At 51.9% G+C, this 23134-nt stretch overlaps 1 protein-coding gene and 1 long non-coding RNA gene across 3 annotated transcripts; one reads left to right on the top strand and one right to left on the bottom strand.

Annotated features, from left to right (window-relative positions):
- Positions 1-8000: 8000 nt before the first annotated feature.
- On the top strand, positions 8001-11152 carry LOC139177608 (uncharacterized). Its single transcript, XR_011562122.1, has 3 exons — positions 8001-9205; positions 10014-10254; positions 10774-11152. It is a non-coding gene; the product is annotated as an uncharacterized lncRNA (long non-coding RNA).
- A 6811-nt stretch (positions 11153-17963) lies between these two features.
- Positions 17964-21433, bottom strand: CD7 (CD7 molecule). Of its 2 annotated transcripts, none has more exons than XM_019982546.2 (4): positions 21162-21433; positions 19812-20126; positions 19345-19556; positions 17964-18415 (listed from the first exon to the last, which is right to left on the bottom strand). In XM_019982546.2, the coding sequence occupies exons 1-3, from the start codon at positions 21211-21213 to the stop codon at positions 19360-19362; spliced, it is 564 nt and encodes a 187-aa protein (XP_019838105.2). In that variant the 5' UTR covers positions 21214-21433; the 3' UTR covers positions 17964-18415; positions 19345-19359. The 2 variants fall into 2 exon arrangements, with proteins under 2 accessions (XP_019838105.2, XP_019838104.2); XM_019982545.2 differs by having other exon boundaries at positions 19423-19556; positions 21162-21421.
- Between the last annotated feature and the right edge of the window lie 1701 nt (positions 21434-23134).

The raw sequence follows: 23134 nt of genomic DNA, 5'->3' as shown, positions 1-23134 counted from the left end.
TTCTTCACTTTCTGCCATAAGGGTGGTGTCAACTGCATATCTGAGGTTATTGATATGTCTCCCAGCAATCTTGATTCCAGCTTGTGCTTCTTCCAGCCCAGCGTTTCTCATGATGTACTCTGCATACAAGTTAAATAAGCAGGGTGACAGTATACAGCCTTGACGTACTCTTTTTCCTATTTGGAACCAGTCTGTTTTTCCATGTCCAGTTCTAACTGTTGCTTCTTGACCTGCACACAGATTTCTCAGGAGGCGGGTCAGGTGGTCTGGTATTTCCATCTCTTTAAGAATTTTCCACAGTTTGCTGTGATCCATACAGTCAAGCCGAAGTAGATGTTTTTCTGGAATTCTCTTGCTTTTTCTATGATCCAGTGATGTTGGCAGTTTGATTTCTGGTTCCTCTGACTTTTCTAAATCCAGCTTGAACATCTGGAAGTTCTCGGTTCACATACTATTGAAGCCTAGCTTGGAGAATTTTGAGCATTACTTTGCTAATGTGTGAGATGAGTGCAATTGTATGGTAGTTTGAACATTTTTTGGCATTGCCTTTTTTTGGGATTGGAATGAAAACTGACCTTTTCCAGTCCTGTGGCCACTGATGAGTTTTCCAAATTTGCTGACGTATTGAGTGTAGCACTTTCACAGCATCATCTTTTAGGATTTCAAATAGCTCCACTGAAATTCCATTGCCTCCATTAACTTTGTTCATAGTGATGCTTCCTAAGGCCCATTTGACTTCACATTCCAGGATGTCTGGCTCTTGGTGAGCAATCACACCATCGTGGTTATCTGGGTAATGAAGATCTTTTTTGGTATAGTTCTTCCATGTATTCTTATCCCCTCTTCTTAATATCTTCTGCTTCTGTTAGGTCCATACTGTTTCTGTCGTTTTTTTGTGCCCATGTTTGCATGAAATATTCCCTTGGTAGCTCTAGTTTTCTTGAAGAGACCTCTAGTCTTTCCTGTTCTATTGTTTTCCTCTATTTCTTTGCATTGATCACTTAGGAAGGCTCGGGGGAACCCTTTAAAGCAAGAAAATGCTAAAAATTTTGGGGAAAGGGATGGGGACAAGCTCACAATAGACTCAAGTTTCTGGAAATGCTCCAGTTTTGATGCTGGTGGTAGATTTGCAGGTGCTCATTATTAAACCATTAACATAAAACTATATATTTCTAATGTTTCTAATATTATTAAATTGCAAATATAAGCACTTGTCCCCCCAAATACTTTAGCATGCATAGCATTAGCACATAGTATTTGTTTATAGATTTTTAATGTTAAATTTACAATGAAGTACATAAACCCTAATCATAGTTTTGCTGAGCTTTAGCAAATACACACTACTGTGTGGCCCAAGACACAGTCAGGACAAACAGAACATGCTTATCACCCCAGAAAGCTCCTTCTTGCCCTTCCCATTCCATGTCCGCCTCTACTGTACAAAGACATCCACTGTTCTGATTATTTCCACTCTAGTTTTGCCTGTTCTAGGAGTCATATAAATGAAGCACAGGGTACACACTCTTGTGTAAGGTTTCTTCACTTAGTATTATGGTTTTGCGACCCACTCTCGTTTCCTGCATTGATAGTTTGCCCTTTTGGCTGCTGGTAGGGCCCCATTGTAAACTCCCTGTTGATGGACACTTGGACTGGCTCGTTTTTTGGCGATTGTAAATTAAGCTTCTGCAAACATTCTTTTTGAAGCCTTCCAGTGGACATAGGCTTTTATTTCTCTGGGCAGATATCCAGGGCTGGGTCAAAGGATAGGAGTGTGTTTGTTTCACCAGAAGCTGACAGAGCTTCCTCCATCATGACTTTCAATTTTCAGGCCACTAACAGTGTATGACGGTTCTAATTTCTCTATATCCTCATCAGTACTTTTAAAAAAGTGGTAGCCATTCTAATAGAAGTGAAGTGGTATCTCACTGTGGTTTTAATTTTCATTGTTCTGATAATGAATGATACTAAAGCACTTTTTTCTTCTTTTGAAAATAACAAATCTTTTGTCCATTTAAAAAAACTAGGTTATTTAGCTTAAATTTGTTTTTCAACAGTGGCATTTTGTTAATATTAGAAACATACTATCACAGGTAACTTCCAGGAGGGCTTTTAAAAGGGATTTTTACACAGAAAAGGAATTTTCGAATACCCCTCCCAGTGATCAAGCCCTTGTTTAAGATAGCAGAAGTGTAGTTAGTCTAATGGGACCACCTAAACGTCTGTGCTGCAAAAGAGGATTTTCAGGCTTTTGGTAATTCTGAGCAGCACACCTCCCTCTAACAGCTTTACTCATGTTGCAAGGAGGGTATTTGATAATTGAAGAGTAAGGAGGTTAGTGTATATTTTATGTAACTTTCTATCATGTAGGCAATTAAGTTGTTACATCTGGGGACTTCCCGGGTGGTCCAGTGGTTGAGACTTCACCTTCCAATGCAGTGGGTGCAGGTTCGATCCCTGGTCAGAGAACTAAGAATCCACTTGCCTTGTGGCTAAAAGACCAAAAACATAGAGCAGAAACAATATAGTTACAACTCAATAGAGACTTTAAAAATGGTCCACATTAAAAAAAAATCGAAAAAAATATTGTTACGTCTGGAAAAAAGCAGATATTCCAATTTCTGATACATTAGCTTCTTCCTGGGTGCTTTTGCTTTGTGTCCTTCAGTTGATGACAGCTCCCAATTCACTTTCTTGGGCTGGTTGGCTCTCCCCGTCAAGGTGCAGTGGAAATAACCCCCAAACCATGGACTTTGTTCCGTAAAAGACAGTTGCATTCAGCTCCATGCTTTGGCTGACCCTTTTTCAAATGTGACCAAAAAAAAAAAAGTGAGATAGGATGGAGTTTTCCAAGTGGGTAGTCTGAATTTTTCATTTAGAGCAGTGGGAGTTATTTATATAGTCTGGAGATCATTCTTTGTCAGATATTAGTTTTGCAAATATTTTCTCCCATCCTCTGGATTGCTGATTGATCGTCTTAACAGTGGATTTTCTTGAACAGAAATTTTTTTGAATTTCAATGAAGTCAAATTTCTCCATTTTCTCAGAACTAAGAAGCCTTTCCCTAAGTCAAAAGATATTTTCCTCTAAAGCTTTAGGGTTTTAGCTTTCACTTTTAAATCTATGGTGCGTTGTAAATTAATTTTTGCACACAATGTTGAAACTGTTGGGTGTCATTTTTGGGGGAGTTCTGAAGAGCTATAATACTATAATCCTTTATGTCTCAGCACAGAAAGAATTCAGCGAAAGGCAAAGTGATAGATAAGAAGTGATTTTTTAGAATAGGATGCTTATGAGGCCTACACACAGGTGGGCAAGGGGGTACCATGTCCTGAGAACGTACTGAGCTACAGTTTTATAATCAAAGGAAAAGTGGGGAGGGGGAGAAGTCCTTGGCTTTCTTGAGTAGACGTCATGCTTCCATCATCAGTTCCTCCTCCAGGTTGAGCGGGGGAGTTTTCTTGTCCTTATAAGGTCAAGCTGGGTCCACAGATTATTGTTTTTTTACATGCTCAGAGAGCATGTCCTAACTTATTGAGTTCACTGGGCAAAATGTAGGCCTCATTGTTTTATTGTTTGGCGGCATGTCTCATGCTTCTGTTGTACAGGTTTGTTGCTAAGCAAGCCTGCTTGGTTTTGTGGTTAAGCAAAACTGCTCTCTTGAGTAATCGTTAACTTACAAGAGTCTCATGTATTTCTTCTGCTTATAATCCCCTAATGGGATTAACTATTTAATCACCTATTTCGTCCCTTCTGGGGCTTCCCTGATTCGTTCAGACGATAAAGGATCCACCTGCAATGCAGGAGACCTGGGTTCAATCCCTGGGTTGGGAAGATCCCCTGGAGAAGGGAATGGCAACCCACTCCGGTATTCTTGCCTGGAGAATTCCATGACAGAAGAGCCTGAGGGCACTGCAGTCCTTGGGGTCACAGAGCCCGACACGACCGAGTGACTGTCACACTTTCCACTTTGTGCCTTTACTCCGTCATTATCAGTGTAGCATAGGGTTCATTTTTTGCCACATGCAGGTCTGGTTATTGTAGCATCATATGTTAAAAGACTTACCTTCGTTTGCTGGGCTGCTCTGGCACCTTTGCAAAAAGTCAGATGGCATATAAAGTGAGCAGTTGCGTTGCGCCTCTCCTGGAGAAAGCAGCATTGGCACTGACCCTCAGTGTGTGTGGGAGGGTTGGCATTGGGCCCTGCAAGGAGCCCCTTCCCTCATGGGCTGACTCCTGGGCTCTGGCCGGAGGGTCGGTGCGATGGCTCAGGTCCCCCGAGGCTCCGCATTCTGATGAAGACACGGAGGGGGATCTCCTCGCAGGCGTGCCCAGCTTTCTGGGTCTCTGTCCACCGGGTGCCATGCTCACAAACCCTTCTGGAGAGTCTGGTCTGGTCCGAAGCCAGTCTCCTGGCCCTCCCTTGATCCTCAGTGGTCCCTGCAGTGCAGAGGGGGCAACCCCCAGCTCAGCAGACTCCTCTACTTCAGGGGCGCCTCCAAAACAGTCTGGTCTGGAGCAGCCTGGATGCCTAGCTTCCCCCATTCCCTCTGCCCCCTCAGCGCCTGCAGGTGGGTGGGTGTTGGGCTTTGAGCCTGCACGCCCTCCCTTTTCTGCACCCACCTTACTCCTCCCTACCCTGCTCCTTCTCCCTCCCTGTGATGTTTCTCCCCACTCCCCAGCCTGTAGTGACCCCCACCCTGCCCTCCTCCCCTTCCTGGATCCTCTCTCCGCCCTTCCAGGTGGTGCCCGCACACACCCTAGCTGCACCTTCCGGGGGCCAGGTGCAACACGGGGTCTCCAGTGCCTCTTTAGCACCAGGTAGTGGGCAGTTCTAACTCCTGTGAGACTTTAATGTTTACAGGTCTTCAAAGCACAAGGGGAACACAAGGTTATTTTTGTTTCCTTGTGTTACTTGTTTCCTTTATTCTATTCCAGATAGAATAAATCATCTCCCGGCTTGCAGTCACCACTGTGGTCCACTGACCTTGGTCTTACTTTTCCTGTATCTTGAGGCGTTTTGCTAGTTCATCATTCTTGGGAATATTTGTTACCCAACCAAACTTGGGTCTGCTGCAGTGAAGCCAATCTGCTGACACCCAGTGGTGAAGGAAAGTGCAGCACTTAATGTCAGAAGCCTTAAAAGGGGGCTTTCCCAGGTGGCACTAATGGTAAAGAACTGGCTTGCCAATGCATTAGATGTAAGAGACTAGGGTTCGATCCCTTGGTCGGAAAGATCCCTTGGAGAAGGGCATGGCAGCCCACTCCAGTGTTCTTGCCTGGAGAATCCTATGGACAGAGGAGCCTGGCGGGCTACAGTCTATAGGGTTGCAAAGAGTAGGACGTGACTGAAGCAAATTAGCACGCACACCATAAACAGAATCTGGGATAGCTAGTGCTGGGAGAGCCCGGACTCCGGATGGGTTTCAGGAAAGCCTTTTTAAAGGCCAGGTGAGGGGAGGGGCATCCCAAGGTGCCCCTCAGAGATCAGCTCGGGCATAGTTCTCTGATTGGTTGATGGTGAGGTAACTGGGAGGTGTCACAGGGGTTGACAGTATCCTTAGGCTCCAGAAGGACTGGGGGCTACGGGCTCATGGACGTGAATGTCTGCCTTTTGGTAGGGGGTTTAGTGTCTGTAAAGCTGCTCTGCTCAGTTACAGGAATAATTTCACCATTACTCATCAACTCTTACCAACTGTGCCCACAATGACTAAACGAGCAAGAAAACAGGAGAGTGATGACGTCCCCTGAGAGGATGATGCTGCTTCCTTCAGTTTCCCACGTAGCCTCGGAAATGCAGACACCCGCTCTGTGGCTGCAGTTTGTTCTACTGAATGCAGTGGAGGGTCTGGAATCTCCCATCTGCTGCCCGCAACGCAGAGAAGCCTGACACGAGAAGTAAGGGCATCAGAAGATGCACAGAGCAGCGCCGGGCCACAGTGACGGTGGGAGCAGATCCCAGTGTCTCGCCACCAGCACCTGGACCATCTAACATGACAACCCAGGACAATATTCTTTCATCTTTGGTGATGTCTGTGCTTTAAAACCACTTGATGAAAGTACGGAGGCTGTATTTAGATTCTTATTAAAATTTCTAATACAATTTTTCTTCTTTAAAAAGAAAACCCGGAGCCTGGTCTAGGGCTGACGTGGGCCCCTGCAGGGTTTCGGTTAAATGAACAATTAGTGATGCCTGTGCCCCATACCCCCGTGGCACACACCCAAACCTCCACGTCTGCTGAGGTCGAATTGTCCAGCCAGTTTGAGGGGTGAGGTGTTCCCCACCTGTCTGGCTGCATCAGCACGCCTCTCCTGGTTGGTGGTGGGGGCCACAGGTCCTGTGTTTACAGCCACAGTTCTCAGCTGCTGGGAACTGAGGGCTCCTTTGGCCCGTGTCTCTTGCTGAGTTCATCTCTGTAAACAAGATGTTGTGTGTGAGGGGTTTGATCCTCATAGCATTGCCAATCCTGTATTTCTGAGATTTCTGAGACTTTTGCTCAGTTGCAGGTGAAAATTGCACTTGGCAGCTGCCCATTGCTTTTCTTTAATTGGGGGTGAGCATTTTTTTTAATGCATCTACATCAGCTGTTACCTTGTTTGAGACCTGCCTGCTCCTTCCTATCATTCTTATATATTTCCAGAGTGCTTTTTCCCAGGAAGAAAATTGGATCCTTGCCCTCTGTTCTTTCCTGCTCCCCAAATCTTGACTTTGGGGTGTGAGCTCTTCTGGCCCTCATAACCCCAGCCTCTCAGGTTGATTGTTAAAGTTCCCAAACCCAAGACCCCCAAACCATCAGAAATGTTGTGAGGATGCTCATTTCTTGGGGACAAGGTGACAGTCTGGTGAGACCCTCTTACCGGTCCATAATCAGCATCTAGCCCACTGGGAAAGTCATCTCAAGGCTGGAGGTTCTCTGTGTCCTGTCAAAGGCCCCTGCTGTGCCTGGACCTCAGTTTCCCCCACTTGTCAATGAGGGCTGCACTCCAGGAACTTGGTGTTCCCCTTCTGGCCTGATGTGTCAAACCAGGAACACTAGCAGGGCCGGCTCCCTTGCCGTATCCTGGTCCTGCCGCCAGAGGGCAGGAGGCTCTGCACTTCACATCACTCTGAGGGGAGGCAGCTGCCGCTGCATAGACATGAATTGGTTAAGGCTCCTTGGGCTCCATAGCACCCACAGGGACTGGGGGACCTGGTTCAGACCCCGCCCGGCCACCACGCTGTACCAGGCTGGGTGCAGGCAGGGACACCATCTGGGAGCTCCACACCTGCGAGCACTGAAGGCCCTTGAAGGCAGCTAGGGGCCAGGTCTGAGGATTTCAGCAGAGAGAAGAGGGTGGGTCACAGGCAAGCCAGGGGAAAGAAAAGGTGGGTGTGGGTGTGTGCAGGCTGTGTCGTGGGCACAGCCACTACTCAGGGCCCTTTTCCTTGTTCAAACCTTTCCCGTGGCTCCAGAGGAAGTAGGTGGAGAAGGCTTCAGTCCCACAAAACCAGCCAGGGGTTCTGGGGGCAATGGGAGGATAACCGGCTGAGATATTGGAAGGGAGAGGCTATGACATGTGGGCCCAACTGGACCTCCTAGTCACAAGTGCCCAGAATGGACTGGGTGGGGCCATCAGGGTTTGGCCTAGACACGAGAGGGCAGAAATGGAGGGGCAGATCTCAGCTCAGAGCAGGCTCTCTGGGTGAAGAGTGACAACAGCAGGGAACCAGAAGAGAAGTGGGCGAGTAGGGAGGGGCAGCACATGATGGTGGGAGCCCGGGCCCTGGAACAGAGAAAAGGGTCCAGGCAGGAGTCCAGCATGCTTGAGGTTGACCTGGGGGACATACAATGTCCTGGGAAGGGATGAGAGAGGTAGCCCCACTTCCAAGTGGCCTGGCTACAGGCAAGATGATGTGATGGGCCATGTCACAAGAGATCCCATTCAACACCAGCTATCCTTTCTGATGACGCTGATGAGGCCCAAGTGAGGGGCATCAGTGTGTCCCCAGGATGCCATGGCTGGAGGATCATAGGAGGACAGCTAATTTGGGGGGTTGACCACTGTTTTCCACCCCTGTAGTTTGGCAAGTGACAGCCCCTTGGCAGGGGGAGGTCGGGACCCAAGGAGTTGCAAGAGTGGACAGGGGATCTTTCCAGCTTCTGCTGGTCCCCCAGGAGACTGCCCACCTGTGGCATGTGAAGGCCAAAGCCTTGAGTCTAGGTGAAGTGAGACACTCAGGCAGAAGGTGTGTGTGTGGGGGGGAAGGTAGGTAGAAGGAAGTTAGGGTGATTGTTCTCTGGATGTACCAAGTACAGCCTGGAACTTCTTGCTATGTACCATGTTCAGGAGAGAAAGTGGGGTTGCCCAGAATACCCTGCACCCATGGTTTGGTCCTCTGATCTTCCCCCAGGAATCCCTCTTTCTGGAGATCACATGACTCACACCCATGCCTGAGGCAGAGCTGAGGGTCCCTGCTGAGAGTCCCATGCCTTGTTACTCAAATTACATATGGTAAAATCACAAAATATGGGGTTTGGGTTCCCTCTTGAAGAGATCTTCCTTCTGAGGTCACCTATCAGGTGGGGACCAAGGTGGCCTTGAGCAGGTGGGACATCCTCTGGGCTTCATGCTCCTGGCCTGACTGTGGGGGATGGCTGTTGGGTGCCTGAGCCTTTAAGAGAGCCAGAGAGTGCCATCCCACCATGAGTGGGGTCTTACAGGGTGGGGATCCTGGAATGATGGAGGGTGGTCCAGGCTGGAGAGTGCCATCCCACCACGATGGGTGGGGTCTTACAGGATGGAGATCCTGGAGGGGAGAACTGTGTTCCTGCTATGGAGGCACCTGGTGGAGGCCCCAGGAGAGGGGAGACAATGGTTGGGAACGGAGAGAACACTGCCCTAGAGCAGAGTATGTTTAGAGAAGTGCACCCCTAGGAGAGGCAGGATGTGGGCTCTCTGCCCACCTGTGAAAAACAAGAAGCCTAGCCTCCACAGCATCTACCTGTAGGCCCTGCTGGGTGAACTTGGTCTGCAGGAGCTGTAGGTCTGGGCTGGCTCCCCCGATGGTGGCCTAGCATCATGAGGTCCGGCAGGTTCACAGACAAGGTGGGCTATCTCCTCTAGCCTCTGGGAGCTGTTCCTGGATCCTGAGTGGCATTCCCACATTTGTGGGTGAGGAAGAGCTGGGTGGCCAGAGTGCGCTTGGAGCTTATGACACAGGGGACAGGTAACTCTTGAACTCAACTCAGCTGTAGCCCAGGAGGCTCCTCAAAGACCCCCGGACCCAGGGTACCACATCTTGCTCAGAGTCAATTTCTTGGAAATAGAAACTATTCCACCACTCTGGTGACCACTGTGGGTATGGGGATGACTGACAGGAGTCCAGGATGGGGTCCCTCAGCTTTCTGCGGTCTTTCTCCATGGTATCTAGGCAGGTTTGCTCTGACTCAGGAAGCCCCAAGACCATGCTGAGCTGTGAGTACAGAGAGGGGTGCAGGCTGCTGTTGCCAGGAGCTATAGGGAAGGGCCTTGGGCTGTTGGGTGCCTGAGCCTTTAGGAGAGCCGGAAAGTCCCATCCTACCGGAGGGGTGGGGTCTTACAGGATAGGGATTCTGGAGGGGTGAGCTGTGTTCCAGGCTATGGAGCTATGGGGAAGGGACACATTGGGGTATGGGGGGACTGAGGCCTAATGCTGTGTCACTTGGCCTTCTGAGTCTCCACGTGTCAAATGTCAAGTGGGGAGATTCCCCTGTTTGCAGGTCTTTCAGTGAAGCAGAGCCCCCTCCCTTTCATCTCCTGGGGCTGCTGTGTCTGAATGGGGTGGGGGTGGGGCAGCAGTGGTTTTGATGCAACTCCTGAAATGCAACCATAGGACTTGATGGTGACCCCTTACCTTCAAGGAGATGTGGGGTCTCTCCTTGGAACCAAGCAGAACCCTGCAGACCCCCCTCCCCAAATATAAAACTAAACAGTTAATGATCAGGACAACAGAGTCACAAAGAGTCTGGTAACACATTTTTGAGTTGACTTTACAGATACTATAACTGCCACCAGAAGGAAAATCTAACTGTGTGATGACCAGACCACAGCCACGAAAGAAGCTGCTCCAACTTGAGCCACACGGAATCTGTGTGTGTATGTTAGTTGTTCAGTCGTGGCCGATTCTTGGCAACCCCACGGACTGTAGCCCGCCAGGCTCCTCTGTCCATGGGATTCTCCAGGCAAGAATACCGGAGGGGTTGCCATTCCCTTCTCCAGGGCATCTTCCCAACCCAGGTATTGAACCTGGGTCTCCTGCATTGCAGGCAGATTCTTTATCCTCTGAGCCACCAGGGAAACCCACTGAATCTATGGCTATCGCAATTCCAAGAACTGGCCTCAAGAGAATGGGATTAACATTTTTTCTCATAATAATCCATACCTTTTGTGGGCATCAAAATAACTGTAGCTTGCTCTGCCCATATATGTAAGCAGGCAATCCTAAAATTGTCAGCGAAGAGTTGCTATAGGCCCAAGTTGACATCTTCCACTCTTAGGAATATGGTGTCTTATATCAGCATGAAGTTACAGAAGATGGAACTTCACCCATAATTCTATAGAAATGGAATGATGTTTGACAGTGGGGAGTTGAAAGCAGCTCTTTTGCCTCATTTCCTATTTGCCCATTTCTGTTCCCTTCCAACCTTAAAAGACTAATTCTAGGAACAAGATCACTAGGTAACTTAAGCTAACTCTTGGCTTATGCTCTCCTGAATGCACACCATGTCTTGCCTAATCTGTTAACTTGTTTCCTAGATAAAAAGAAGTAAGAACGAAGAACTGCGGAGTTAAAAAATGACCAGCTCTCACAATCCTGCAGGCAGATCACAAAGGCAAGATAACATGGAGAGAGAGAGGCAGCCAATGCATGCAAAGGAGAATGATATAGCACCCAACTTCCTGCCTCAGTGATTCACTGAGATTCTTTCCCTTTTTTCCCCTTTAAAAACTGTCATGGCTGATCGGCTGTACCCCAGTACAAAATATTTTTGGTGTTAAAAAAAATAAAAATAAAATAATAAAAAATAAAAACTGTCTTGTCTGAGCAGAATCTTCAGAGTTGGTCTCCGTACATGAGTCCACCTTCTCCCCAGATTGCCGGCTTTTGTGAGTAAAGCAACTTTCCTCTCTACTGATACTTGCCTCTTGAATTATTGGCTTTTGAGTGGTGAGCAGCAGAACCTGAGTTTGGTAACAACCTGCAGGGAGCCCTCCTTCCTGGGCCATCTGTCAGAAGTGGGGGCTCAGGGGGGCCCCTGACTTGGTCACCCACCCTGACTTGGTTTTGTCACTTGGGGGGAGGCAGACTGTGGCCTTTTGAGGACTGAAATGCCTGAAGCCCAGGGCTTGAGGCTGAGAGAAGCAGAGGCCATGCGTGTGTTGGGGGGCAGGTCTGAGGATCTGTGGGAGCCCCAGCCTGAGAAGACAGGCCACCTGCCCATGGTCATCCATCCCCAGGAAGACCAGGGAGGCTCAGGAGGCCCTGGACACCATCCACCAGAGAACAGAGTGTCAGAATCTGAGGAGGGGGAGGAGGAAGAGGGGAGGGATGAGGGGGACCCAAGAAGAGGAGGGAAGGGGAGGAGGCAGAGGGGAGGGAAGGAGGGTGAAAGAAGCACCCAGAAGCCAGAGACAGGTGGAGAGGGCTGGCCAAGGGCTCCAGAGGAGGTGGGGCAGGACCCAGTGAGGTGGGCATGGGGGTCAGGCCTGGGCCTGCCAGGACTCTGGCTGCACCAGTAGCTGGGTGGGGGCAGGGGGACAGGACAGGGTGCCCAAGGGTCCCTGGACCATATTGAGGCTGTGAGTTTTCATTTGCCAGGGTGGCGGGGGCAGGGCTCACTTTATGAGTCGCAGGTTCCTGGGTTTAGGTGTGAAAGATAGTTGCCAGGATACAGGCACCAGACACCACTTGTGTTATTACCCGTGTGGGGGTTGGGAGCTTGTGGGGAAGGATGGGGGGCTGCAGGACTGAGGAGGGTTGGGGGCGGATGTGAGGCCTGCGGTGTCGGGGGGTGAGAATTTGGTGAGGGCAACTGCAGGTCTTGCCTCTCCTTCCTGTGGCCCTGAGAGAAGCCCCTGTCGTGGCAACCACAGCCTCTGCTGATGCGGCTGACAGGCGCCTGTGGGTAGCCTGACATTTCGGTGGCTGCCCGTCTCTGTGCCTGGCTCCTCGTGTTTAGCCCTCCCCCTTGCTCAGGCCCGTAGTGACCTGAGTTCTCCACGGGGGCAGTGAAGGCAGGAGATGGACTTGTCTATAGCCCTGACCCTCAGCCTGGTGTCAGGCTGAGATCCTTCTGTCCCTCTTGCGGCATGGTCCCCGGGAGTCCCCAAGCTGGCCCCGTGAAGCCTTGCGGCCCTCCCCCGGCCCCGGCTCCCTGAAGCCCCTCACGCTGTTTCTGTCACCTGCACCCAAGTGCTTCTTTCCAGACCTCTCTCCTGGCTCCTGGGAGTGCTGGCTCCTTGGGGGTTGGGCCCTGTTTTACGGGTGTACCCACAGGGCCTAGACCACCGTGCAGAATGGCCACTCGGTCAGTATTTGTTGCACAGACATGAAAATTGTTCAGTGAGAAGAACAAAAACTGCCCTGGTTCTGCCTTTGGACCCCAAAGTGGTTACATCACTCAGGCACAGCCCGGCGTGTTCTTCAGGCCAAGCAGCCACTGACCCTGAATTGGGTGTCCCCTCCTCGGAGAGCCCAGAGCTGACCCCACAGCAATGTGGTATGTGGCCGGGCTGGAAAGCTCCACAGTAGGGTAAGGGCTTGTGGTGGTCTCAGTCCTGATGGTTGAGAGGCCCATAGCAGACCCTCAAGGAAGCTTCAGGATGTGGGGTTGAGGTGGGTCTTTGATCTGGGATCCATGCTGCCCTTCAAGGATCTGGGCCCCATCTCACCTGCCATACAGAAATAACCATCCCCTCTACGGTATCTAGAAGCAGTGCGTAGGCGGTTTGAGCAGAATCAGGGTGGACACCATCTCCTGGAAATAAACTAGCCAGTGGGCCCAGGCGGCTTTGCTATGTGGTTCTGACAATCAGGCCTTAGGCGCTCGCAAGGCCTGGAGCATCGCGTATGATGTAAAACTTGGTGAAGATGTGTAACCGCAGTGGTCCAGACCCCTGTCTCCCTCCAGTCTGCTTGCGTGTCAGGTGGCCTCAGTCTGGCCCAGAGCGTCTCTGAGGCCTGGCTAAGAGCAAATTGAGCTGAGAATACATTTAGTTGGTTTGCGAGGTCTATTTATGGGTGTGCAGTGGCTCTTAAGATCGATGAAGATTTTGCTATCTATCTGGGAGAGGAATGGAGCACTGAGGGTGAATACGTGTGTGCTAAGTTGCTTCACTTGGGTCTGACTCTTTGCAACCCCATGGACTGTATCCCACCAGGTTCTTCTGTCCATGGGATTCTCCAGGCAAGAATATTGGAGCGGGTTGCCATGTTCTCCTCCAGGGGATCTTCCTGACCTAGGGATCGAACCCACGTCTCCTGCAGCTCCTGCATTGCAGGCAGGTTCTTTACCGCTGAGCCACCAGGGAAGCCCAAGGGTGAATGGTACTCCCCCAAATTCATGTCCATCCAGGACGTGTGAATGGAACCTTATTTGGAGACAGGGTCTTTGTAGATGTAGTCAAGTCAGGATGAGACCATCCTGTCTGGCCTTAATCCCGATTCGACTGATGTCCTTATAAGGAGAGACGATTTTGGATACTGGGAGAAGGCCATGTGGTGACGGGGCAGAGAGTGTGGAGACGCGGCCATAAGCCCAGGAAGCACGCATCTCCGGCACCACCAGTAGCTGGAAGAAGCCTGGGGCAGGTTCTCCCTTGGAGCCTCCAGGAAGTACCAACCCTACGCTGGTTTTGACCTTCTGGCCTCTAGAATTGTGAAAAAATTAATTGCTGTTTTTTAAACCACTACATTTGCAATTCATTCTGGCCTCCAGGTACAGATTTCTTCCCTACACGCCCCCTGCTCTGGGCAGGCTCTCTGGCTTCATGACAGGAAGGTGTGAGATGTGTCATTCAAGGGCTGGACAAAAGGGATCCGTGTCCTTCGCATCCATGTCCTGGCAGCGTCAGGTGAGGTGTATAAGATGTGAGATTGTTGGCAGAGGCCGTGGTACTTGTCCATGCTGGTCAACACACATTTTACTTCTAGGACTGCTCTCCACGATGCAGTCAGACACAATTATAGCTGCGCCCCCCCCCCGCCCCCACCCTTTTTTCTTTTTGTGTGAGACTCCTGAAAAGTAGAATTTCCTGAAATTCCTGTGTTTGTAGGGAGCCAAGGCACCTGTTTCACATCCCCAGCTGGCCAAGCACATCCTGGTCCCTCATGAACATCTTGTCCTGGCCAGGCTTGTGCTTTCATAAGGATGATATTTCTCTGTGTTCTTTCGTGGTCATTTGAAGAGGCCACCAAAGAGGAGGCAGTGAAATTATGCAGCCAAACAAAAACAAACAAAAAGACCAGAATGGTCAGCGGTGTCAGTTAATTTCAAAATATTGTTATTTCCTGGATATTTTGGATGCTTTATAAAATTTGCGATTTCTTTCCTCGTTTCAAATAAGCATTTGCTTCTGTCTCTGGTTTTGTACTGGTGATTTCATGTTGGTTTCCTTAGAGAGTCCCTCTTGGTGTGCGTGAGCTCTGGCTCCCCTGGGCTGCACATGCTGCCTGAACCTTGGAGCGAGCCTCCCTGCCGCACTCTAGGGCGAGCCCGGGGTGGATCTTGGGGCTGGCCACATGGCCTCCAGGCTGGGTCCCTGTCAGAGGCCCCTCCAGATCATCCAGGATAACTCACAGCCTGCCCCCTGCCCCGCTCAGAAGCTCAGGGCTGACTTCTCATGGGAATGTCTAGTTAGGATAAAACGGGCGTTGCTCTTTTGTGCGGTTAACATTTGCAGCTCATGTCAACAGCGTTGAGTCTGCAGGCTTCATTCTGTTTCTGTTTTTGCTCAGCTCCTCTCGACAGTAAATGATCATTTTTAAAAGCTTTTCATATGCCGTGCCGTCGTGTCTGTTTTCTGTTTGATGAGTGTGGGATTTCACGTTAACTAACAGCTTAATTCACATCTGAAGGGGCATTTTGAAATCTCAGGCGTAAGTGGTTGATCTATCTATTTCTCCCCGTGGTTATGTCCTTCCTGTTCGTACCTATTTTGCTAATTTTAGATACACGGGTACATGTTGGTTATATGTTTTTGTTCTGTTGCTGCTTTGCCAGAAGTACTGTTTTGTCAGAAAATAGAATTGGTAACTCTGTAGTTCATGTTAGCTTTTTATATGTTTTCCATACTTTTTGTCCCACAGGTGTCCTGTGGCTCTTTGAAGAAAATATAGTGTTGAATCTTTTCTTTTAAATCCAATTTGAGACTTTCTTTTAATTTGAGAGTTTAGCCCAGGGTTTTGGGGCAGGCCAAACTGGAGTGGAAAGAGGGCCCCCCCTGGGCCAGCCAAGACCCTCCACTCCAACCCCTCTGCCCACCATGCCAGCCCCTCCCCCTTGGCTGCAGCCCCTGGCCAGCCCCTGTGTCAGGAGGGTCAGTGGCCATTCTCGGGCTTTGGGGGCTTGAGAAGGGAGGAGCCAATGCCTAGAGGCCCGTGTTTCCATTGCTATCCCCAGTGATAGGCCAGCCTGGGCCAAGCTGAACTCTGTTTCTCCAATTCTAAAAGGCCCGCCTTGGAACCCCCAAAGCTTCAGTCTGAGGATGGGGGCTGCTGCCTGCAGTCAAGGCCTTTGCCTCCAGCTTCCAGGGGCTCAGCCCATACCTGCACAGGTGGTGGAGCGTTTGCTGTACAGAGGCTACTCTGAGGGCTGTCCCGAGATATCTCAGTCCTCATGCCCCCCCACCCCTAGGTAGAGCAGACCCTGTCCTTCTTTTTTATTTATTTATTTATTGGCCACGCTGTGCAGCTCTCGGGATCCTAGTTCCCTGACTAGGGGTCGAACCTGGGCCTTTGGCAGTGAAAGGACAAAGTTCCAACCACTGGACTGCCAGGGAATTCCCTGTCCCCATTTGACACTGAGGAAATCAAGGCCCAGGGGTAGATGTGGGAGAACCAAGACCCAGAGCGCACTCAGGCTGTCTGTCACAACAGAAACAAAGCCAGCAGTATTTAAATGCCAATGTGCTTACGTGTATGGAACACGTCCAGCAAGCATGGGGCTCGATGTGGGGCAGGGGGCACATGGAGGAGGGACTCAGCCCTGCCCTCTATAGAAAGGACAGAGAAGCAGACAGTTAAGGGTGATCATGTGAGGGGAGGACGGTGGGCAGCATGACCCCCAGCACAGACCACAAGAAAGGGCAGAGGTTGGAGGGGGCACGACCGCTGGTCACTGGGGTGGAGTCAGGTGGAGAGATGTGTCCGATGACAAGGGCCCCTGGAGGTGGGCTGATGCTGAAGGTGCTGTCTGCTTTTGTCTCAGTAGCTGGGAAGAGGCTAAAGCTACGGTGAGAGCTGAGGGTGGGGGCAGTGGAAAGGGCACTCATTGTGACTGGGAAACCACAGAGTCCAGCTCTTTGTAAATTATTATTATTATTATTTATTTGGCTGTGCCAGGTCTTAGTCGCAGCACTCAGGATCTTTGATCTTCCTTGCAGCATGTGGCATCTTTAGATAGAGGCACGTGGGATGTAGCTCCCTGACCAAGAATTGAACCTGGGCCTCCTACACTGGGGGCATGGAGTCTTAGCCAATGGACCCCCAGGGAAGTCCTGAACCCAGCTCTTGAAGGGAGCATGGGCCCACTCCCCTAATTTACAGATGGGAAAACTGAGTCCCAGAGGGGCAGGACTAGCCCAGTGACATGCTGCTGAGTGGTCAGGAGGGGGACCAGAAGTCATCAGGTAACAGGTGAACACTTGCCGCACTTGGCTCAGCGGGACAGCCTGCCTTTCCTCGGGCCCCTGGGAGACGGGCGTGCTGTGTTCCTTGTCTCTGCCTCCCCATCTGGGTCCCAGCCGCAGGTCCTGGTACCCTCCACAAGAGCTGTTGAGATCACATCCCAAGCTGCCCACCCCAAACCCAGTGTGTCTCAGTGAATCCCTGCCCCAGTGACACACACCCCACAGCCAGACAGAACCACCTCTTCTGTTCTTCCATTATTTCATCCGTGTAGACGTAATGGTGCTGCCAGGCATTTAAACAACCACACACTCCCATCTGTACATGTGTGGGGTCACACATATACTCTGCACCAGCTTGTATCCTTATGGCATCTCGCAAAGGTCCTAGCATGATGTTTCGCTCTTCATGGTGTCTTTTTAGCACTTGGTGTGTGTGCGCACCATAATCGGTAGAGCGGTTCTCTTATTTGGACATCTAGGGAGTTTCTCAGTGGCTGGTTTTGTCATTGAAAGCAACACTGACATGGCTATCACTGTAATCTTGTTTCTGTGACCAAAGATCATGTCCCCAAGACTCAATTCCAGCTAAAAGGAGTGTCATTATTTAAAGACATTTTAATCTTTGCAAACCCAGTGGATGAAGGGCTTTCTCATTTCAGTTGGTGGGCAGCATGGTCTACCAGTTCTTGGCTCCAGGTCCGGGAGGATGCAGCTACAGTTCACACCCATGCGGGGTGCATTTGTTTCCCCAAGGTCGGTTCCCCAATTCCCATCACACCGCAACATGAGCGCCCACTGGGAGCAGCCCAGTTAAGAGCCCAGCAGCTCTGTTGAGACTCTCAGATCACTGCTCCCCTTCCTCTGTCCGCAACTCACCCTGTGGTGGAGGCCAGCGAGGCTGGGAGGGCTCTGGTTGATGTGCACCTTCTCAGCCATAACAGGAACTGGAGTGAGTTTGTGTCCCCTGGCCCCTCCCTCCTTCCTGAAAATCTCACACAGAATCCTTTAGGCTGCAGAAATCCTCAGCGATGCCAGAGAAGGTGTCAGGCAAACCTCCCCGCCTCGACTCTGAACTGGCTGAGAAATAGACACTGGAGTTGGAAAGGGGAGAAGAGAAGTCCTTTATTTCTGGCAAGGCTTGACTGGGGTCAGAGTTCAGCTCCCAGCCTCCCAGTTGACCACTACCCCAAGGCAGGTCCATCCTTCAGAGCAGTCTCTTTTACCATGCAAAGGCCAGGGTAGCCGTGGGGCAGAGAAGTTTCCTTTCCAGTGGTTCCAAGGTGCCAGGAGCAGCCTCAAGGGTGGGAGGCAGGCAAGGAGGGCTTCCTGGAGGAGGCTGTGGGAGCCTGACTGCTGTGGGGAGCTGCCTGTGTGTTCGTTCTGGGTGGATGGTCGGCCCAGAGCTCTGCTAGACAGAGGGAGGCCTGGGGTCCTGCCGGGCTCACTGGTACTGGTTGGGGATGGACATGGTGTTACAGCGGCTGTGGGACATGTCCTCATAGATCACGAACACTGGGCTCTTATCCTTCGCACAGCAGAGTTTCTGGATCTGAAAGAAAGCCTGCTGTCTCCCACTGCGGCAGCTCGCTCAGGAGCACCCTCTGTCTTCATGGCATTTCCCCTCAGGAAGCTTTTATAATAGATTTGGGGGCCTGCATGAAGCTGTTCCAGGAGGGTCCTCAGCCTGCCCCTCGGTTCTCCAGCGCTGCCCAGGCCTGGGTGATGTGGGCAGAGGCAGGGCCCCGGGGGCAGCGGTGGGGAGGTGGAAGGTAGAATTGACCTTGCACCCTGGCCCTGGACAGGGAAGGGGGCCTGGCTCCCTGGGGATGCAGAGCTGGAGGTGCTGGGCTAATGCGGGGGTGAAAGCTGAAGGACCAGGGGTGAGCTGACCACTCCCTGGCCCCTGTTTCTGTTGGCCCCTCCTTTCCCACCTCCAGCACACAATTGCACGTGGTTTTCACATGCTCACAAGCCTCACTCATGCACGCATGCACACATATGTATATGTGTGCACACTTTCACAGTCACATGCAGCATGCCCATGTTCTCTGAAAGGATCTCTCTGGAACCCTCTGTGAAAAGTATTAGTCACTCAGTCGTGTCCACCTCTTTGCAACCACAGGGACTGTAGCCCACCAGGCTCCACTGTTCAGGTGGATTCTCCAGGCAAGAATACTGGAGTGAGTAGCCATTCCCTTCTCTGGGGGATCTTTCTGATCCAGGGCTCAAACTCGGGTCTGCTGCACTGCAGGCAGATTCTTTACCCTCTGAGCCACCCTGAACCTTGCTAATCCCCCTTAAATAGCTGACCAGGACCTGTGTTCCTGGCACCACGATCATCCCTGCAGGTGGTTCCAGTTCTTGGGCTTCCTCTCACCTTGGGCCTCACCATCCAAACCCTCTAAGCTCCCAGGGCCCCTGACAGAAGGAGTGAGTGGGTGCTGGGGTTTCCCATGAGGCCAGATCCCCGAGGCTTACCCACTTTCCTTCCCGTCATGCTCTCTGAGAGAAGTGGGCTTCTAGGGACACTGGTGACACCTGAGGGTCCATACTGACCTGTGTTCTTATCAGCACACACACTGCTCCCAGTCCCAGCCCGATGAGGAAGAAGCCCACAGCCAGGGCCGTGGGGAGGGCAAAGTGTATCGGCCAAGACTCCTGGCATGTGTTCGCTGCCTGGGGCAGTTGGTCTGGGAAGAAGGAACAGAGAGAGGCATTCGGCAGGTGAGGGAGTCCCTGGGAATCTCTGTGGTTCAGGGCAGGGTGGGTCTTTGGAGTGTGTATGGGGGGTGGGGGGGAATCCAGGAGGCTTTCTAGAGGAGTTGGGCTCATGTTGGAAGGAGTAACTCAAGCAAACTTAGAGGGAAGGTTCCCAGACAGGGGCAGATGGACCCCAGGCTGGCGAGTGGCAGGTGGAGAGGTCCCAGGACTGGCATACTCCCTACCTGTCACCATGACCAAGGTGCCGGGACCAAAGATCTTATCATCCATGATGGCCACACAGGTATAGCCACCGGTGTCAGCCAACTGCAGGTGGTACAAGCTGATGGTCAGGTTGCTTTGCAGCCCTGAGTAGGCAATGCGGCCCTGGAACTGCGGGTCCACGGTGGGCTCCGACCCATCTTCATAGTAAATCACATCGCTGTTGTTCGGCCACGTTTTTTTCAGGTAGATGCCATGCAGGGTCCCCGGGGTGGAGCAGGTGATGTTGACGGAGTCCCCCTCTAAAGCGATCGTTTTGCGGGGGGACTGCCACACCTCTGCAAGGAGGACCTGCCACCATCACCATTGGCCTGGCCAGAAGGGCAGGGACCCATCTCTGTGCAGGGGATGGTGACAGGGCAGTGGTGCCCAGGGACAGTCCACTGTTGACATGTCACCAAGGATGAAGCAAATTTTGGAAGCCTTGGAGCAAGCGACACATGGTGCCAGCACCCTGGGCTGTCCTCAAGTTCCAGGGGGATCCCAGAGGGCCAGGCCACCTGTGACCTCTCCCCACCCTGAGGGTCAGGGGAAGTTGGAGGGGGGGCCTCTTCCTTCCAAAGCACTTAGACCTCCAACCACTCTTCCCGGTTCTACACCTTCTCCCCCTCTTAAATGGCAGTTCCCGCAAGAGCCAGGGGCACTGTCTTCTCTCCCTGTTTCTTTTAACACTAACTGCCTCAGTTTCCCACCATTTCCAGGCACTTGAAGCCAGTGGCTCCATGAGGTGGGCACATCTGACTTGTCCCTGAGACACCCAAAAATTTCCCTCGTCTGCCTAGTGGGGCCCAGCAGGGCCAGCTTCCAGGTGCAAACATAATCCAAACATCGACTTCTCCAGAAACTAAATTTTGCAGCTCTTTTTTGGGGGGAGGGGGCACAAGAATTGTGCCCGCCAATTCCCCATCCCACTTTATGGAACTAAGGGCTCTTGCTCACTGCAGAACTTTGCACAAAAGGCAAGCAGAAGGACGATGTTTTCTCAAGACAAAAACAGCCTTGATGGTTGTAGGAGAAAATTCAGATAAAGAGAAAGAAGAGTTTCAACCACAGAGACTCTGTACCCAGACATCAGCCACATCTCAACACCCATGGTTTTGGGTCCAAGTGTCCAAGGCTGGACTTGACCCCCAGCAGGGACTTCCAGGGCCCGAAGGGAAGGTCTCCCTCAAAGTCACCAGAGATCACCCCCTTCCCTGGAAAGACAGTCTGAGGTGGGGAGGGGAGGGCTGCAACGCGGCTGAGTGGAAGCGCTAAGCCTGCTGCGGGGGGTGTGGTGGGGGATGGGGTAATGGAGAGTCGGGAAGCCTTACCTCCAGCGGCCTGGAGCAAGGGGAACAGCAGGAGCCCCAGGAGCCCAACCATGCTCACTGCAGGAGGAAGAGCAGGGGCCCCTCTCACTGGGCTGTCACGGTTCTTCCTGTCTGTAGCGCCCAACTGCGTGCCACCACCACCTCCCAGGTGCCACGTTCAGGCGCGGTGGGAGCAAGATGGAGCAGGAGGTAGGCAGGGGGGCTGCACACAGTGACGGGCGGTTGAGCCCTCCAGGAAGGCTTGCTGGAGGTGGTACCATGAGCGAGGGGACGTGCTGTAGGCAAGGCTGGGAGGGGCAGCACTCCTCCCCAACTCTTAAGTCTGAGCACTCACATGTAGATCTGTGATCCTGGCCCTCTGCCCAGGTTGCACACCAGGGAGAGGAGAAAGGAGGGCAAGAATGGGCAGGGGCAGGACCAGGAGAAAGACAAGGGGGTACCCAGGTGGGGATGGGGGTCAGCTTCCAGATATCCTGGTCTTCTGGCTCACTTTCTGCTGGGACCTGATTTATGTCCAGAAACTTGGAGTATCAAGTCAGTCACCACTGCAGCCTGGGGGCTGGGTGTGGTCATAGGGAAAGACCCGGGGCATGTGCCCAGGTTGTGGCTGCCCGAGTGGCTCACGATTCTCTTTCCTGTGGGTGCAAGGGCTGGACACCGCTCAGCTGGGCTACCATCCAGTATGTTGGTGCACCAGGGTCCTGGTGAGCAGCCCTCAGGGCAGAGGGAGACCCATGCCTGGACCCTGACCCCGAGGGCTTGGAGGTCCTTGAAGAGGAGACAGACTCTGGGCAACCAGGAAGAGGAAGACGTTTCTCTGTTCTGGCAGCCTTGGCTAGAGGGCCAAGTTTCCAGTGTTGGCCCAAAGCCACATGTGCGTGTGCCGGGTGTGTGCACGTGGCTCACACATGGCCAGACAGTCCTAAGAGATTTCCTCCCTGGAGACCCCCTCCTCTGACTGGACGCTCCTGTGCTGATGGTTCGGGGTCCTGGGTGGGGTCTAGGGTGGGAGCAGATTAGGTTTGCTGGGTGACCGCCCCTAGCAGGGGCTGTCCACCTATCTACAGACACTTCTTGCGTGAGGGGGTATCTATTTCAGGGGCAGAATCTTGCCAAAGGCCCAGAGGATCCTAGCAAAATTGTTGCCAGGAAGCAATAAAAGCGTCTGAGTTGTCAAACACACCCCATTCCAACCTCGTCCTGCCTTTGTTCATCACCAGCACTCTCTGGGCGCCCGTGTGTGCCAGCGCCAGTGCCAAGGGCAGAGGGTGAGATGAACGAGAGGCCCGTGGCCTGGAGACGACTCCAGGGAAGGACGAGCAGACCTGCGGCAGGACACACAGCACCTGCTGGGAGAGGGGTGCCGAACCTCAGGGGCCACAGGAGTAAAGGACTGAGGAGGTGAAAGAGAGTCAGGTTGCATATCTGGGAACAGGGTTCCAAGCAGAGGCATCAGCACACGCATGGTCCCCAGGGCCAGAGAATGCCTGGGGTTTCTGAGTGCCTGCAGGAGGGCCAGTGTGGCTGAGGACGAGCAAGGGGGGTCTGGGGGGAAGGGTTTCTAGGACACTGCAAGGACTCAGGGCTAAACTTCCTTTAGAGAAATCCTTGAATGTACAGATAAGCAACAAGTCGAAAATTAAAATTAGTCAAAGACCCAGACACAGTATTTCTTTCTAGGCTTCCTGCCTTGGGTGTGCAGGGGCTGAATGACTTAATGTGAGCCCGTCCCACCGTAATAGCAATATTAAAATGACCTTTGAACGACTTTCAAAGCATCAACACCTTTGGTTTGCCTTAGGCAAAATGGAACAGATTTCCTTGGCCCCCAAAGCATGGCGGTCCCGCGTGCCGTGCCCACTGTGTCTGAGGGGCCTGGCCCAGGGGGTGGAACAAACCCAGCATTTCTGGCACGAACCTTTCTTTAACCTGGGAGATGCAAATACGGTCAGTTCTAGACCTGGAGTCTGGGT

The sequence above is a fragment of the Bos indicus genome, chromosome 19 (assembly GCF_029378745.1).
Source record: "Bos indicus isolate NIAB-ARS_2022 breed Sahiwal x Tharparkar chromosome 19, NIAB-ARS_B.indTharparkar_mat_pri_1.0, whole genome shotgun sequence".
Taxonomy (NCBI): Eukaryota; Metazoa; Chordata; class Mammalia; order Artiodactyla; family Bovidae; genus Bos; species Bos indicus.
Note: the sequence above shows the minus strand (reverse complement) of the source record. Positions and strands in the feature narration are given on the sequence as shown.